Raw genomic sequence first — 1,025 nt, forward strand, 5'->3', positions numbered from 1 at the left:
GCCCCCGCCAAGCCCGCCGAGGTCCTCGCGGGGCCCGTCCCGGGCCTGGGCCCCGCCCCCCAGCCCTCCCCCACGGCGCCCGCCCCCACCGTCGGCCCCGCCCTCAGCCCCGCCCTGGACCCCGCCCTCGGGCCGGCCACGGGCGGCATCAAGCCCTCGACGTCGCCTCGCTTCGCCTCCACCTTCGTGCCGCCCCTGGGCCCCGCCCTCGCCTCCACGCTGCCGCCCGCGCCCGCCGAGTCGCCGCAGAAGGAGCCGTCGTCGCCCACGCTCATGAACCTGCGCGTCAAGGTGGCTCCGCCCGCGCCCGCCGACGCCAAGGGCCCCGCGCCCGCGCCCGCGCCGCCCATGGCCGCGCCCGCCGCACCCCAGGCGCCGCCGCCCGTGTTCCCCGGCTTCGGACAGCCGGCGCCCGGCCCCGCGCCCGGCCTGGCCCCCAGCTTCATGCCCAGCCTCGGGCCCTCCATGGGCCCCGCCCTCGGCGCCATGAAGGCCCCCGGCCCGGCCCCGCCCATGGGGCCAGCCCTGGCCCCGGCCATGGGCACCCTGGGGCCAATCATGTCCCACGGACCCCCGAACCAGGCTCCGGCCCCGCCCCCGGCCCCGCCCCCGGCCCCGCCCCCACGATGTTCGGCGGCCCCCCGCCTGCCCCCATGGGCCCCCCGCCTGCCCCCATGGGCCCCCCGCCTGCCCCCATGGGCCCCCCGCCGCCCGTGGGCCCCCTGCCCGCCTTCCTGACGGAGGCCGACGACGACGACGTCCTCATCCCGCTGCTGGACGAGGTGCTGGAGGACATGCCGCCGCTGGCTCCGGCCGGCGCGGCGCCCATCGGGGGCCCGCCCGCAGGAGCCCCGCCGGGCCCCGCCGCCCCCAGGGGACCCCCGCCCAAGCCCCAGACGAAGAAGTAGACGGCGAGGCGTCGGCCCCTCGCCCCCCCGCCCCGGCCTCGCGCCCTCCGAGACCACAGTTGCAATGGTGTGACCTCAAGCTCCTGTTTTTTCTCTATATATCTGTTCACTGTTCAC

General features: G+C 79.5%; 1 protein-coding gene across 1 annotated transcript; it reads left to right on the forward strand.

The window, feature by feature from the left end:
• Positions 1-94: 94 nt before the first annotated feature.
• On the forward strand, positions 95-886 carry LOC119594735 (basic proline-rich protein-like; the record flags this gene model as incomplete). Its single annotated transcript, XM_037943821.1, is given in 1 exon segment — positions 95-886. A coding segment is annotated over 1 exon segment (644 nt), but the record flags the coding sequence as incomplete, so codon positions are not given.
• Between the last annotated feature and the right edge of the window lie 139 nt (positions 887-1,025).

Source organism: Penaeus monodon, chromosome 34, assembly GCF_015228065.2.
Source record: "Penaeus monodon isolate SGIC_2016 chromosome 34, NSTDA_Pmon_1, whole genome shotgun sequence".
NCBI classification, from domain to species: domain Eukaryota; kingdom Metazoa; phylum Arthropoda; class Malacostraca; order Decapoda; family Penaeidae; genus Penaeus; species Penaeus monodon.